Source organism: Tinamus guttatus, unplaced genomic scaffold, assembly GCF_059628265.1.
Source record: "Tinamus guttatus ecotype Peru unplaced genomic scaffold, ASM5962826v1 Tinamus_guttatus_pri_ptg000125l, whole genome shotgun sequence".
NCBI lineage: Eukaryota > Metazoa > Chordata > Aves > Tinamiformes > Tinamidae > Tinamus > Tinamus guttatus.
In genome coordinates, this window is record NW_028288659.1 from 8,241,724 (window position 1) to 8,255,996 (window position 14,273).

Below are 14,273 nucleotides of genomic sequence, written 5' to 3' on the forward strand. Positions count from 1 at the left end.
GCATTGACTGGTTGTACACGTGCTTTAGGACAAGTAATAGTCAAATCTAAAGTTGACATTCCTCCTTATTCAGTAACTGAAACTCCAAAGAGAGGACATTGAGTGCAGCTTGAGGCGCTGTAGGGGCCCCAGATCTTACACATATGAGCCGTCAGTTGATCATACCTGGTCAAGACACCCAGGTGTGGGTGCAAATTAAAAGGGAGGGAAATGGCTTCTTCAGTCAGGGTGAAAACTGGCTATTCTGCACATCTGGGGTGCAGTGAAGCTTCCGATATGTGTTCCAACTTAGGAAAGACAAGTGAAATCCTGTGGATTTCCAGGGGCTCACCAAGTTTGCTTTGTGACCTCCCTCCCGCCCAGCAATTGTTCACATCCCCCTCTTAACCACTTTAAAGGGCTCATTAGTCTTCAAACAGTTATTTAGACTTCAGAGCGGACTCCACAAGTATCTTGTAGCTATTTGCTGCTCTTTATAAGAGCAACTTGTCCAAATAGCAACAGCCCTTGACGTTTCATTCTCGCATGCCATCCTTTGTGTCCGTGTTTCCTTGCGGTAAGGAAGCCTTCAGAGATCCATGTGCTGTTGAAATTTAAGGATTCGTCTGGTGCAAACCTATAGTAAGTGCCTGTACTTTGTATCTGTATCATGTAAGTAACAGCAAAATGCGTTCTTGCACAACCGGAGCACAACTCTTTTCTCAGTGTTGTGGGAAGCACCTGCCATATCCCTAGAACTTAATGCTGTTCTTAGGCTTGTAGATCGAGAAGGCTTAATTCTTCCAAAGTCATCGCTAAAAAGAGCAGGCGAAACTTAGAAAGGTTAAAGAGAATGTTAGCTAAAGATTGGGGAAAAAAACCCTCTCCCTCAAAACAGGAATCTTAGTGCTCTTGGTATAATTTTAAATATGTTGAACAAAATAAATCAGTTCAGGAAATCTGTGTATCAACCCAAAATCTGTATTTTCCAAACTGACAGCGTTTATTGACTCTGTTTATGTAGCTGCATCAGGTAAAGGTGGATAAATTGTGAAAGTGATTGTAAGCATTATATCATTAGGTGGTGTATGCAGTGGTGGTATTAGGTGGGTATGCAGTATCCTCAGTACAAGAGAAGTTACCTGCCTGTGTATTTGCTATGACAACTTTTTTTTTTAATTGTAGACCTTATATAATTGTAAAAAAGCAAAAACCTGCAGTTACAAACAAGCATATGGAAGAACTAGCTCAAGGATACAGGTAAATAATTTGAGTACATTGCATTCATCTTCAGATCAGTCTGTAAATATTAGGTGAATCTAATTCAGTCATTCTGTTGTTTTGCAGGGTTATTTAGCTATGTCAGAAAGTCTGCTTTCCCATGTTAATTAGTAGTCAGTATCAGAGTTTTTTGGGTTTTTTTAATCCAATGAAAAAGAGACTAGTCTTTGTGGATTTTAGTGATATGAAATTGGGTGATTACATAGAATAAATATATATATATATATAGCAGAGCCTCATCTTTCCACAGCTTTGGAGGCCTGATAAAACATTACACTTCTACTGAAAATCAAATACTTTTTAGGAGTGTTACCATGACCACCATAAACTAAACATATTCAGAGACTACTGGAAAAAAATTGGTTTTGTATGTTGAAAACCTGCCATGTTTATACAAAAGCTTTTAGGTTTAGCTTTAAAAATGTATTGCAAAATTATCCCCAAAAACTTGCTTACACTTATACTTGCCTTCCTTTACAGTGGTGATGTGTGCATTTAGGGATATTTTGCTAAGTTGTTCAAATAAGTCACATCAGTCCGTTTGTGTCGGGGGGGAATGGGCAAAGGATTTTGATCAAAAAATAGGCAATTTTCTTTTAAAGATCAAAATCCACAGAGGTTTTCATGCAAAACCATTTCTCTACTTTAACTACTCATTACATTCCTCTAACATATGTAGCAATTTTACCTTTTCAGAAATAAAGATTTTTTTCAGAAATATAAGAAGAGACAATAATTTTAGTGAATTTTATTTTTATGTATTTATTTATTTATTTAACTATAGGAATTTTGAAGACTTTTTGCATGAAGGCCTTGTTGAATATTTGGATGTAAACGAAGAAAATGACTGCAACATTGCACTATACGAACATACAATTAATAAGTAAGTGTGTGATTAGATTAAGCCCTGGTATGGAAAAAGTGTTCTGTGGACCTCCAATAAACCAGTGGGAAGAAATGATCCCAAGATAACTGTCAAAAGTTTAGGAAATTGCTGTATTGTCCATAAACTTGTGTAACTGAAGTAATTGTAATTAACAGTGCTGTAAGAATCTGAATTTGCTCCTTATGAGCACATCATTCTTTGTGTTTAGTAATAATATCCCCTACCTTTTGGTGTTGGTTTGTGTACCCCCTTCCTTGCTGATCATCTGGAGTTTTAAAAAAATGCAGCCCTGTTGGTACAATTGTAAATTGTATTTATACAACTGGAAAGATCTGCTTGTGTGAGGTATCCCATTAACATCCCATTCCTGCTATTGTAATGCAGGCTTCTTTGAGCTACAGTTACCTCTCTTTACCATTCCTATCCAAATAAGTGCTTTTTTTTTTTTTGAGGATTTGCCTCTTTTTAGTATGTTCAGTTTCTTCCTTATCCATTTGTAGCTCTCTTTTTTCAAACTCATGGAGTTGTCTTCCTTTCTAGTGTTCATTTCCAGCAGTGGTATTTTAACTTGCAGATATTGGACTGCTCTGTAAACTTTGATAGCCTCTCCTGTGAAATATGCTTTTAGATATTAGGATCTGATTATTTTGCATCTTCCTCAAGTAGGATTGACTTCAATGGAAAAGCATTTGTGCTGGATTTTATCTTCTCTGAAAATGCATATATTAACTGCATGTACCAGGACCTTCTGAAGAAATTCTTAATTTCACTGCCACTGTGTTCTTAAGGCAGCAACATGTGTCCATAATTCTGGGAGGCTCTGCAGAATGGGAGAGGTGTCCATACTCTAAGCTTACTGATATCTCTTGAGACCACTTTGGAATTGCTTTGGGGATTCAACCACTCTTATTTTCTTACAACAGATCTTAATTGAGCATGGCTGATTCTTTTTTTCAAGTGGAGAAAAATAGTGGTTGCCCTCTGGCCAGCCGGGGATTTTTAGTACCTTTGTGATTTATACAGATGTGTGGGACTGCTAGATAGCTTAACTACACTTGCTACTCAGGGTTTTAATTTATCAGTACATATATTGTTAAGCTGCTCCCTGTTTTCTTTAGTCCGAATGTATAGAATAATCCTTCAGCATTTTAGGGATTGTGACACTTTCTAAAATCTTTCAAGTGTTGTCATAATAAAGATTATTTTCTCCAGTCATTTTTTTGCAAAAACTTAAAGTTTAGTAATCAATTTAATGTCTTTAGTTCAAAAAAAAAAAAAACGAACTTGCAAGTAGTTGAGTATTGAGCGTTGAAGATGGGTTTTTCCAAGAGTGCAGTGGGTTTAGGTGTGTTGGAAAAGCAACATTATGCCTAAACCCGAATTCTGTTTAATAACTGCAGAATATCATAAAGATATGTTTTGCATGTGTTTAGTTTTAAATTGTCTTTATTTCAGAGTTCCCCATTTCCTGGTTACCTGTCTTGATTTAAAAAGCAGAATTGCTCGTCTTGCTATCCCTGTATCCCAGGGCTGTTGCAGTCCAGTTACCTCTGCTGAGCATGCGCTTTTTCCTCTGAAGCTAATGCAAGATAGAAGAGGTTGTGCATTGACACCGCTCAGTCTTGACTTCCTTTCCTTGTCTCTTTTATTTCGCATCAGTAACACCTCTTAACAACATAATCGCTTTCAAAATACAGAAATTAGCAAATGTTTTACTGTGCTGGGTCAGCCATGGCACTGGATGTTGTTTGGACCTGATATGTTCTCCGTAACTAACGTTATATAACCTTGAAAAATTAAACTTTCGCTTTTCCCCCCGCCTCCGCCAGTACCCGAATGTCCCTTGTTCCTCCTTCTTCCATCTCCCCTGCAATTCCTAGTTTTCCAAGATAGCTAACTGGATGCAGAGGACTCTCATTACATGCAAAGATATTCCTTAAGGACATTTTTACTGTGACTTACTGCATAAGGTGCTTTATTATCTACCTGAGTCTCCTCGAGTAGTTACCTAAAAGCTTATTCCCCCTGGTGGAACATTTTGTACTTGTTTTTTTCTTATGGGAACACTAAAATAATAAAAAAAAAAAGTTGATTAAAGAGCGCAGTAAATGCATATTCTGAGATCTTACTGACTGGTGGCTTGAACAGGGGTACATTAGATTGGTAACTGCTGAAGCAAATGAAAGATAGTTCACGAGTCTGTTATAATTGATGTTTCTTTCTTTTAAGAGATACAACACATTTGGAGATTGAGCCTTTCACGCTTCTCGGTGTCTGTGCTGGGCTGATTCCGTATCCTCACCACAACCAGTCCCCGAGGAACACTTACCAGTGTGCCATGGGGAAGCAAGCAATGGGTAAGGCTTTTTTGATTCCTGTTCGGAGGGCCATCGTGGTTTTGAAAGCTATACTGGGAAAGTGACAAAGCGGAGAACTTCTTTCTTTCCTAATTTATGTAGAAACTTTACTAGAAGAGTAAAAGCACGTGCTTCAGCTTAGGGAAAGTAAGGAGAAATTACCTCTTAAAAAAAAAAGGAGTAAAAAAGGAAGAAGTGCAAGTGAATTTTGCAAAATGGAGGCCACGTCTGTGGGTCTCAGCGTTTCAAAAGAGAATTTGAAGAGACCGTGGCACTGCTGATGTTTTTGTTAGTTTAGTTTTTGCGATAACTGCCATGACTTTCAAGTTTTCAGCATAGCTGGAGGATTGGCAGAGTGTGGTTGGGTTTTTTATTCTTTTTTTTTCTTTTTATGCTGCTATGTGTGGTGAGTTTCCAAACAAAAAGAGTAAAAAAGTGTTTTCACAAAGAGAGACAGAGAGTGACAGAGAATGCAGGGAAAAGAGACTTTCCCTGAATAATTGAGTAGTTGTCCTTAAGGGGAAAAAAAAAAAAAAAGAAAGAAGAAGGTTATATTGACATTATGTAATGGAGGAATGAAAATGTGAAAGAGTTTTTAGTTACTTGACCACTTCTCCAACTGGTGGATTAGATATTAGGCTTTTGTTTGTTTGTTTTGGATGCTGAGGGCAATTAATGGCCTCCCAGCAAATCGCTGAAACAAGGTTCATTTCCGAGTTATTTAATAATAATATTTAATAATTTAATAAGTGGTGTGGTAAATGGTCAGTGTAAAATCAAAACAGAGCACGTCAGCAGTGCAGTACGTGGGTGGGTGGGTTATGGACACGAGGGAGGTGCTGATCCCTCCTGTGGCGCTCGGGCCGCCGTAGCGATTCCTGTGGGCGCTGAGGCCGTCGCCAGCGGCACCGTGAGGCCTGCGGCGGAGGCAGAGCGAGTCCCAGCAGGAGGATGAGGCAGCAAATACACCGAGAGCCTGAGCAGCAGCAGCGGGGACGCCCCGGCGCTGGGTCCCGTGTGGGCAGCTCGCGCGCCGGGTCCGGAGGCGCCTGCGTCAGGAGAAGAACCGGCGCCTCTGCTGGGCCCAGCCGCGCGCGCCGCGTCCCCGCGGCTCGGACGGAGCAGCCCTTGTGGGGCCTCGCCAGGAGCATCGAGAGCAGCGGGGCTGCCCTGCGCTGAACCGGCGTGTTCAATGCGGCCCAGTAGCAGAAAGCAGCAACAGATGCATTTCCCTCCTGAAAAAAAAAAATTAAAAACAAGGAAAAGAGAAGAGAGGGATGCGCTCTTCTTCCTTACAGTTCTCCTGTGCCATTATCCTTCCCCCAGCCCCGAGTCTCTATTTTATGACTATTAGTCTCAGAGCGTTTGGTTAGTTGCCACACACAGTTAAGCAGGATCAGTGTGTACAGAAAGCCAATTCAGTATCTGTGGAGTTCTTTTGTAGTTTGCTGTGTGAAGGTTTTTTTCCCGTTTTGTTTTGAGTGTCATTTGCAATTCATTGTCTGTGTTTTCTGAGGTTGGTGTATTCAGCTGCTTTGACCCTAGGTCTTGCACATTTAGCTCCTTGGATACAATCCTCTGACGTTCCTGCTGACGCCAGGAACACAAAAGCCATTGAATATCTTTAGCAATAAAAAAAGTCTTTGTTTTGGTTTGTTATGACAAAACACCTGACTCAAAGAATAAGCAGCTAGATAAAAGTATGTTTTAAAAGTTGGCACATGACCCGGGCTATATTTCACCATGCCTGAAGTACCTACAAACACCTGAACCTGTTATTACTAAGTGTTTACAAAAAAAAAAAAAAAAAAGTTGCCCTATATAGGAGCAGAAGGATATTTATGTGCAGCTACTGATCAAGTAAGACGTAGAGGATATTTCAGAATCAGTTTGAACATACATTTTCTCTGTTGGCATGTATGAGGAGACCCAGAGCAGCGCTTCAGAGCTCATGAGCTTGTTTTCATGTGAGCGTCCCTTCCCTTCTGCATCCCCAGGTTGCAGGCCGGCCCCTGGGTGTCCGTGTGGAAAGGCTCATGGCCAAGTCCAGCTTGTCACTCCCCAGGCTGTCAAACCCTGGGGGCACGGAGAGAGCCCAGGGGCTCCTGCTCGGAAATAGAGCGGCGTGTTGCTCAACACTGACCCCCTCTGACCACATCGAGCATCTGTGCTAATGGCTTTGGAGGGTCTTGGTGCTCTTTTTTTCAGAAACAGCCATCACAGGGGAAGATGTGAAGGCACAGGTAAATGAAGGGCCATCACCAGTGCTTGCAAGGGGATCCATAATGCAGCATCACTGACAGATACTAAGTATTAAAATGCAAATGTTCTGCAGAGTACGTTAAATGTGCTCTGAAAAGTATCTTTCATGTTCAGAGTGAGTCACCTTGCTTCAGGATGAGGGCTGCGCTTAGTAAGCAGGCTGGATTTCTGAGAAGGGATGCGAGCCCATATTATGATAGTGCAGGAAAATCTACTGTGTGTTGCAGGTCGTACTGTGAGACTAGGAGTGCATTAAGACGAGGTAGCAAATACACCTGTTACTGCAAGGTCCTCTGCTGAGCAGAAGGGTGACTTGTGAGTGCAAAGGTAACATTAAAAGTTCAGCGCCTGAGAAATATTCAAGGTTAAAATACAAGAACCTCTGCTGTTTGCTGTCTGTGTGTTGCTAAAATAATGTTTAAAAGGATCAAGGGGTCCTAAAATAGAAAAATAACCATGGATGCTGGCGTAGCCCAGCTGCATGCTGCCCTTCCTACATGAGTAGGGGGATGCAAGTGTCCATGAGGAAGGGAGCCCCAGGGTGCTGCCTATTCCTTTTGCAACCTGCAGGAGAGGGTGCAGGGAAGGCAGAGATGCAGGGAGAGGGGGAGCTTATAGCTGCACATGTCTAAATCGAAACAAGTTCTTTAATAGTAAAAAAAAAAAAAAAAAAAAAAAAAAAAAGCCACTGTAACACATCTTCATTGCTCTGCGAGACAGCGAAGCTCTTGGTGTACTATTTTGCCTTGTGATGTAACTGCTTGAATGTCTTGAAGCTGTGCTGAGAAGGCAGCTCTGCCCCAAGGCAGAGGCCGGGAGCTGTTGGTTTTCCACGGTTGCGGAGGACTTTCCCGTGGGCCGAGAGCTAAAGCCCTCCCAGCGTTTTCACCCATGGCAGGGAACCGAATGACTCATGGAAGCAGGAGCAGTAACTGCTGGTGCTCACAGCCGGGTGCCCTGCGCCGCTCCGTGGGGCTCCCTCCCGCCGCCGCTCCGTGGGGAATTGCGCCCTGGGACACGTTCGCTTCCCGCCAGCCCTTCCCTCCCCAGCAGCAGCACGGAGGCGCCGGGGCTGACGTGGGCCAGGCCTGCGTGCTCCTCTCCCGGCTTACCCATAATCTCTAAAACTGACTTCTTAATCTTCTAACGGTGGGAAGAGTATTCCAAATGCCCAGTGTCCTGATCGGTTAAGACTTTTAAAATGAAGCTCCCTGTGGGCTGAGTTGTAGCCTCCCTGCAAGGTTCAGTGCAGCCATTAAGAGCGATGCCCCTTTCTCGGTTGGTTCGTGTTTGTACAAAAGGAGAGAACAGTAGAAAATCCATGGTGAAATCAAGGGAAATAGAGAAGTACAGCAGTTCTTCTCTTGGCATGTGCAATAACAGCCCTTTTGGCTCGTATCTAGCATTGCTTTATTTCTGTACCCTTGTTAACTTTGACCATGCAATTCACTTTTTCTGTAAGTATTATCCCAGGGAATGGGGTAAATGTTTTTTTCTCTCTGACTGTTCTCTCAAGTTCTGGAAACGTGTCCAACTAGAATAACAAAAATATCTCATTCCTGCTAAATATCTATATAGGCTATTTGTGTAGTAGTTATTTCACACTGAACAATAATCAAGTGACAATTAAATGGAAAAAAAATCTTGCTGAGAAATGAAGAAAGGAAAGAATGTGCGCATGTATTCACAATATACTAAGCACTGAGAAGCAAGAAAATGATCTTTGTTGTATCCAGGCCAGCCTTGTGTGTTTTGCTTTAAACAGGGCTAATTACCTATGAGAAAAATTGGTTCTTGCCGTAGGCATGATTGTAAACATGGGTCATTGTGAACAGGGTTTGTTATGGTGAAGTTTAATTATACTTTGCTTTTTCTTGGCTGTTTGGCTGAAGCAAACAAGGGCTCTGTTCTTTCAGAGAGAAAACCGAAATAAAGCTCGTGGCTTCCTTCATGTCAGCCCACACAGAGGTCTTGTCTTGACACACGAGTCCTCAGAAGGAGGTCTGTGTTTTAGCTAAGCAGGTTGGGGTTTAAGATTGTGGTTCGTTAGGCCTGCCTAGAGAAGGCATTATTTATGTAATCATTAAATCATAGCAGCTTAGGAGAGATATTTCCAATGTATAGCACGCTTTTTGGCTACCTTGTTTCATTTGTGCTCTTGAATCCTTCTCTAACCAGTTTCTTTCCCATCGGGTTGCCCTCCATTGTATATCTGTGCGTTTTCCATGTGGCATGCTGCAGCATTGACCTCCTGAGTAATGGTGGGAATGCAGTTTAATAATGAAGCTCAAAAACCGGTAGTGTTATCAGTCACTTGCGGCTGCTGGTCTCATACATCCAAACAGTTCTGTTAAGCTTATTTGAACCTCTGATAAAAATAATGACTTTGAAATATAAGCAGCATTGTTTATTCCGAGATGGAAGTAATGTGCTCTCTTGAATTACCTGAAATATGAAAAGATATTGGCTATAATCTTTAACCTGTAAGGAACTACTTCAGATTGTTACTAGAGGAGAAAAGGACAAGTTTGGCTATGGGCAGAGCTCTAGACTTTATCCTGTTTTAGTGTCCCTGACCAGCAATCCATAGCACATGTAGCATGAAGCATCCCTGAGGAGGGAAAAAAAGCACAGGCATTTCAGAAGAGAATAAGGTGACTGGTGTAGCGAGGAGAAGGTCTCTCTCAACAACAGGAAAAAGTACCTAACCTTAAAACTCTCAGGTGAGTTCTACAGCAGACACCCTACGTTGAAAGCACACTATTTATTTTAGGTATGCAGGAGAAAATGGCCTAAAACTCTGAGGTTTTTCATTTGATGGTAGATACCTGCTGCTCTGTAGTGAGAAAAAGGTTGTTTGAAAGTGTAATGAAAACATGTCTATTGCTTAAGCAGAGGGAATGGCAAAGGTGGAAAGACGTTGAGGTGGTGATGGGCTTTGGTGGGGACGGGGATGGTCCTCACTGTTGACAAATTTAGGCCCTACCAGCTGCAGACAGCAAATACTGCTCAGGGGTCAATTATTTTCTTCTCTAAGAAGAAGACGGAAAAGCAAATGTTCAATAGTAAGGGACGGGTAGAGCTTTACCAAACCTTCCTTGGCTTCAGTAATGCTGTGCCAGTGGCTTCAGGTCCACTTTCTAGAGCCAAGGAAAGCCCAAGAGCACAAGAGTGTGCCTGGAATCCAGTTTAAAAGATCCGAGTTGGGGATATTCTCTGCCGAGGCATTTCCCTGCGCCCTCCCTCGGGAAGGGTTCGAACTAGAGCAGTGGTAGTTGAGGAGAAGGTTTATGAGCACCAAGGACAGGGCAGGTCTTCAGAGCTGCCCGTGATCCTGGCTGGTTTTAGGCATTTGTTTTCCTGGTGTTTTATTTAAATGTGGACATTTGGAAATTGCAGAGCCTTCTGCTTGTGTGAAGTCTTCATTATATACTGTCCGCTTTGACTTTTCCCTGCAAACAACCAGCCCCTGAAACCGCAGGAGGAGCTGCAGTCGTTTAGAAGGACTTACCTCCAGAGCACGAGTGCTCTAAAATACCCAGTTCTTAAAAGTTCGGTGTAGTTAAAACTTTAACTTTGGAGATTATAATTTCTTAATTGCTTAGAGACATAGCATCGGCCTGGTGCGGCAAACTGTAATAACGTATGATTGCCTTTACTTTTGTTCTGCTACACAACAGTTTATGTTTCCCTGCTGGGTGTTAATTATTTTTTCCTCCAATTTCAGAAGACACTTTGGCAGCCTGATGGGACTGGGCCAAAAAATTCAGTCTCAAGCTGGGAGGTCTATACAAAGGACTGGATTCTGAACCATAAATTTAAAATTAATTTCATGTAAAAAGACAAATATATTGAGAGCGAACTTCTACTGTAGTCTTTCTAGCAGTGATGCCTCTAATTTCAGAAAGTAAATCAGTCTTGGCTGCTGCTAACTGTGTGCTTTGTTCATGCTTTGTGACATTCTAACACAGGCTGCTGTTGAACTAATTATTGCCCAGAAAAAGGAAGGAAATATGATGTGGAAGACACAGAGTTTGATCCAGAGTTCCTCTTGAGCTCAATGGGAGTCTTTCTATTGCTTCTGATGAATTTTGGATCAGGTTTATGGAATAGAGTTTCTTCTCTCTTTCTCTCTTTCAAGGGAAAAAAAAAAAGAAAAAAGAAAAAACAGAATTATTGCTATCAGAATGGTGAAAGTAAACTTCTTTCCGGAAGCTTAAATTCAGTGACCATATAAAGCTTTATTTAAATGTAACAGTGTACAGTTGTTTTGGTTCAATCTCTCTTATATTTTTTTCCGTCATTTCCTTGAAGACTTTCCATTATTAGACGAGGCTTCTCCCTTAGTGAGGAATTTGGTAATTTATAGCTAAAACATTTCTAGCAAACTCAGAGGCAAGTCTTTGTTCCCCCCGTACAGGTACTATTGGCTACAATCAAAGGAACAGGATAGATACTCTTATGTATCTCTTGGCATACCCCCAAAAACCGATGGTGAAAACAAAAACGATTGAACTGATCGATTTTGAGAAACTGCCGGCTGGACAGAACGCCACAGTGGCCGTCATGAGTTACAGCGGCTACGATATCGAAGATGCTCTTGTCCTGAACAAGGCCTCTTTGGACAGAGGTGAGAACCATCCATCTCTTCTTTGCCACTTCTCTCACGTGTGTTTAATAATCTTGTGGTCTCCCGTTTCCTCCTATAACATTTTGCTGCTGCTATGGACAGTGCATCTCCGAGCAGGAGATAGAATCAAAACTGTTTTGGTGCTTACGTTTGTTCTCCTCATGATGGCGAGTGGCCCTAATCCCGGGCTTACAGTGCAGCAGTGGTGCAGTTGCAAAGATGTGAATACACTTGTGAGTTATTATTGGGTATTGTAAGAGGAAATGGCTTGCTTTCAACCTTAAATAACACAGGATAAACAGTCCTTTTCTGAAAATATTTAGCTTACATAAAATGTAGATAATGTAGATAATCTGGTGTCTGGGGCTTTCTTTTTAGCTGGTTACTTGAGCCTTTGTTCATTGCTAACAGAGAGAGGGCTTGTTATTTTCCCCAATATTGAAAGCAATAGGCGAAATTAGGCTTTGGAATACATTCAGAAAAAGAATGACACATGGTGCCTTGTGTTACTATGAGCTTGTTGCTCTGAGGGAAAATAATAGTATTGCCTCAAACTAATGCACTGTATATTTTTAAGGGGAACTAATTATCTGCTTCCTTCTTTAAAAAATAGAGTTTAGTGTCTTTTAAGTAAACGTACATAATCCCCAAATGGAAGATAATTAAGTGAAATCTGTATTTGTACCATGCTGGCCTGTGTCAGTCACACTCCACAGTTCTTCAACAGTTCTTGGAATCAAGAAAAAATCAGTGTCAACGTTGTTGGGCATTGGGGGAGAGTTGTTTGAAAATCTAGTCTCTCCCTCAATAAATTCCCTTCAGGAAAGATGCAACATTGCGGTACGGTCGGAATAGTTTTAGTTTTGGGTAACTAAAATCAGATTCTTCAAAGAATTTATTCTCTAAACGCACACCCTTCTTCCTAGTTGCTAGGCAGCAATAATAGTATTCCTAGACATGTATCTTTGGCATTAATGTCCTGCCACATTTAATTTATGCCTCCTTTTCTAAAACAACAACAGGCGTGATTTAAAACTGAATGTTTTCTTTTCTGGTAGACTGGTAACGTTTACAGGGAGAGCTGTGACGCTTGTCAGGAGTTACTTGACATAATATAAAGATAAAGATGTACTGTATGTGGCCATGGCCATCTTTCAATTGAACAGAAATAACATAGGTTTATTAGTAAGCTCTTGGCTGTCTCTAATTCTAAATACGATGCAAGGGGTTAGCATTGCTGTACCAAGAGAAATCTCTAGAGATGCTGCTTTTCTTACCTAAAAAGCAAAACGAAACTGTTTTGTATCAATGTATGTAATTCAGACATCTTTCAGCTGGAAAATAAGTGATACTGTAGTGATTCCGTGACACAATCAATAGGGTCTTTCCTGGTAAGTTAGCTGGTAGCATTATTAGAAGTTCAGGTTTCTTAGGACCTCAGAAAAGAAGTGGTGCTCTTCTGATCCCCTTTAAAATCTTTCCTTCTCCTGTGAGACATCTCCTGTGAACCACCAAAGGTAAGAAAAATGTTGTGTGCATGTGTGTGCAGAAATATAGAGGAAGGGAATGTGCAAAATTACAGAATTCAGAGTCTAATGTCTAAAAAATAGCATGCATGATCTGATTTTAAATTGTGAGCTACTAGATATCTTTGTGTTATGTTGTACTTATTTTGCACAATAAATACTCATAACTATTAAAATATATTCTATATTCTCTAGCTAAGCAGATAATTCAACATTTTTGTTTTATTTTGAGAATGTGTTACCAATAAATTAGGGGCTTGTAGACAGATGAGCTTGTGTTAAATTTTAGGATTTGGAAGGTGTCTTGTGTATAAAAATGCCAAGTGTACTCTGAAGCGTTACACCAATCAGACATTTGATAAAGTCATGGGACCCATGTTGGATGCAGCTACACGAAAACCAATCTGGCGCCACGAAATTTTAGATGCTGATGGCATCTGCTCACCAGGTATGTCAAACTGCATGTTTGTTCACAGCATATATGGAATCCGTGGTAGAAATTAGTATTCTGTTAATATTGAATGCCTTGTTTTATATTTGGTGTATTTTTCTCTTGAAGGGGACATTACTATAAGAGATGATTAAAACCCCCAGCACTATTCTCTGAAAACACCATGGTACCTGTCACTGTCTGCTGTTGTGCATGATGAAAGAGAGCTCTATGTTTATGTAGAAGTGGTTATATTGTGAGTCCTCAACAATGGGACTCTATTAAAACCTTAGAACTTTTGCTCTTCTTACACCCCCAACCTTTTAATATTGTGGACCTTTACTGCTTAGTTGTCATATATTATATTTTTTTCTTCTAAGGGTAGATTCCTTACTATTTTGATTTGTATATCCCCACTTTCTAAAATACAGTCAGTTAACACTGACAGTGAGGAAAGCAAGCAGTGTGTTTGTATCACTTTAGAAATATGTTTTCAGAGAGAAAATAAGAAAATAAACACACCTGCATTTAGTTACAAGGATAGGTGTGTAACTTGCCCATGCAAATAAATATGAGAAGGACGCCCCCATACTGGCATCCTTCAACAAGGAGGCAATTTTATAGATGCTGAGATCTAGTGGCGGAGGTAAAAGACACTAAACTTAACCCCACTATAGCAGCTCAGTTATTACAAAACTGTTAAATTGGATCAGTGTTACTCTTTAACATATCAGGGTGGAGTTCAGCTTTCTAAATTAATAAAAAAGTCAGTAAAAGTCAGTAGTCCACTATTAGGACAGATAGGACAGATTAGACAGATAGAAATATTAGGACAGATAGGACTGAGGCAGGCTCTGGTTGGATTGTTCTTCTCAGTGGATAAACAAACCCTTTTTGAACCCTTCCTGAAATAATTTAAGTG

At 40.8% G+C, this 14,273-nt stretch overlaps 1 protein-coding gene across 1 annotated transcript in view; it reads left to right on the top strand.

Moving 5' to 3' along the window:
- POLR3B (RNA polymerase III subunit B) overlaps positions 1-14,273 on the top strand; it is a 63,592-nt gene that overhangs the window by 28,685 nt on the left and 20,634 nt on the right. The window contains exons 17-21 of the mRNA XM_088521670.1: positions 1,165-1,239; positions 2,045-2,143; positions 4,376-4,503; positions 11,186-11,395; positions 13,211-13,369. Coding sequence (XP_088377796.1) covers positions 1,165-1,239; positions 2,045-2,143; positions 4,376-4,503; positions 11,186-11,395; positions 13,211-13,369 — 671 coding nt within the window. The remainder of the gene's footprint in view (positions 1-1,164; positions 1,240-2,044; positions 2,144-4,375; positions 4,504-11,185; positions 11,396-13,210; positions 13,370-14,273) is intronic.